At 62.1% G+C, this 712-nt stretch overlaps 1 protein-coding gene across 1 annotated transcript in view; it reads right to left on the bottom strand.

Moving 5' to 3' along the window:
- Ube2v2 (ubiquitin-conjugating enzyme E2 variant 2) overlaps positions 1–236 on the bottom strand; it is a 37,304-nt gene extending 37,068 nt beyond the window's left edge. Inside the window, exon 1 of the mRNA XM_013009421.1 lies at positions 172–236. Coding sequence (XP_012864875.1) covers positions 172–187 — 16 coding nt within the window. The 5' untranslated portion in view covers positions 188–236. The remainder of the gene's footprint in view (positions 1–171) is intronic.
- Positions 237–712: the final 476 nt, after the last annotated feature.

Raw genomic sequence — 712 nt, 5'->3', positions numbered from 1 at the left:
CAGGACCCACCCACACCCTCCCCGTCCCGCCTGCGCTCCACAGGAAGCGCGGGGCTCCAGGGCGCACTGCGGCTTCTGCGACCCGGTCAGCGCCCGGCGGCCGGCAGCAAGTAGTGGGGCCAAGCCGGGTGGTCGGAACGGAAAAGCAGGCAGCACGGCGCAGGTACCGACCTGTGGAGACCGCCATCTTCTCCTGCAGCCCAACGCAGCCGCCCTCACGCACGGACGTGCGCGTCACGTCCGGAGCGCGCCGCCGGTCTGCGTCACGGAGACCCCGCCTCCCGCGGCCGACGCGGCGGCGGCCGGAGCTCCCCGGGGATAGTGACAGCGCCCACGTGGGCAGAAGGACTCAGGCTGTGTCCCCGGGAAACGCAGCGGAAGGAAAGCCCAGGTGGAAGTTGGAAAACAGAGTTGACTCAACTTCCATAGCGTGATAAAAGACAAGCGCAAGACAGGCACCGGTGGCTCACGCCTGTAATCCTAGCTACTCAGGAGGCTGAGATCTGAGGATCGTGGTTCAAAGCCAGCCCGGGCAGGAAAGTCTGTGAGACTCCTATCTCCAATTAAGCACCAAAAAGCTAGAGGTAAAGCCATGGCTCAAGTGGTAGAGTGACAGCCTTGAGCACAAAAGCTAAGGGATAGTGCCAGGCCCTGAGTTCAAGTACGGCTTGACATACTTGACTAGGGCTGGCACAAAAAGAAAAAAAAGTGT

The sequence above is a fragment of the Dipodomys ordii genome, unplaced genomic scaffold, assembly GCF_000151885.1.
Source record: "Dipodomys ordii isolate 6190 unplaced genomic scaffold, Dord_2.0 Scaffold9, whole genome shotgun sequence".
NCBI lineage: Eukaryota > Metazoa > Chordata > Mammalia > Rodentia > Heteromyidae > Dipodomys > Dipodomys ordii.
This window is presented reverse-complemented; position numbering and strand designations above follow the sequence as displayed.